We start from the raw sequence: 862 nt of genomic DNA on the forward strand, positions 1-862 counted from the left end.
TATATATTCCCTGTTCCTACCTCCTGGTCGAGCTAAGACCATGAGTGGCCAAAATTTCTAAAGCTAGAGTTTCTGTGCAAACTCTCCTTCGTGGAATGCAACCAAAAATTATATTTCACAATTGAAATTATTTTGCACATGTTACAGATCGGATAGAATGCAATGTCAGGCTTAAATTTCTGGTTTAATTCACTTGAAATTACATCTGGTAGTCACTTTCGTTAGTAATTTTTTATTGATAGTGACCATTCTTATTTGACCAGACATAAACCCACAGGTCCAAGCCAATGACACATTGTAGAAGAGATGTCATCCTATTAGCAAGTTTCCACAAAGGTTTCTTCATATCCCAATTCCTCAGACTGTAGATAAAAGGGTTCGGCATTTGTGGGACCACAGAATACATCACTGAAGCCACCGCAGTCTTCCTGGGTGAATCAGTCACTGCAGAGCTAATGTACACCCCAAAAGCAGTGCCATAAAACAAGGAGACAACTGAGAGGTGAGATCCACAGGTAGAAAAAGCCTTATATTTTCTTTCTGATGATGACATTCTTAAAATAGATGACATAATGCAAGTATATGAAAACATGACTCCAAACACAGGAATACCACCAAAAATGCAATCTGCCACATATATTACTATGTCATCAACTGAAGTGTCAGAGCACGTGAGCCTGATGATCTGAGCGAGTTCGCAGAAGAAATGAGGGATCTCCACGACTGAGCTGAAGGACAGCCTTAGGATCATCAGGCTGTGGAGTAGTCCATCCACAGTGCTGATGCCCAAGGAGAAGAGACTCAGTAAAACACACAAGTGGGTGCTCATGATGACTGTGTACCTGAGTGGGTGGCAGATGGC

The 862-nt window shown here is 41.5% G+C and overlaps 1 protein-coding gene across 1 annotated transcript; it reads right to left on the reverse strand.

Annotated features, from left to right (window-relative positions):
- Positions 1-232: 232 nt before the first annotated feature.
- LOC101568035 (olfactory receptor 7G2-like) lies at positions 233-856 on the reverse strand (the record flags this gene model as incomplete). Its single annotated transcript, XM_004648808.1, has 1 exon — positions 233-856. A coding segment is annotated over one exon (624 nt), but the record flags the coding sequence as incomplete, so codon positions are not given.
- Positions 857-862: the final 6 nt, after the last annotated feature.

This window comes from Octodon degus, unplaced genomic scaffold (assembly GCF_000260255.1).
Source record: "Octodon degus isolate 3935 unplaced genomic scaffold, OctDeg1.0 scaffold02941, whole genome shotgun sequence".
In the NCBI taxonomy this organism is placed as follows: Eukaryota; Metazoa; Chordata; class Mammalia; order Rodentia; family Octodontidae; genus Octodon; species Octodon degus.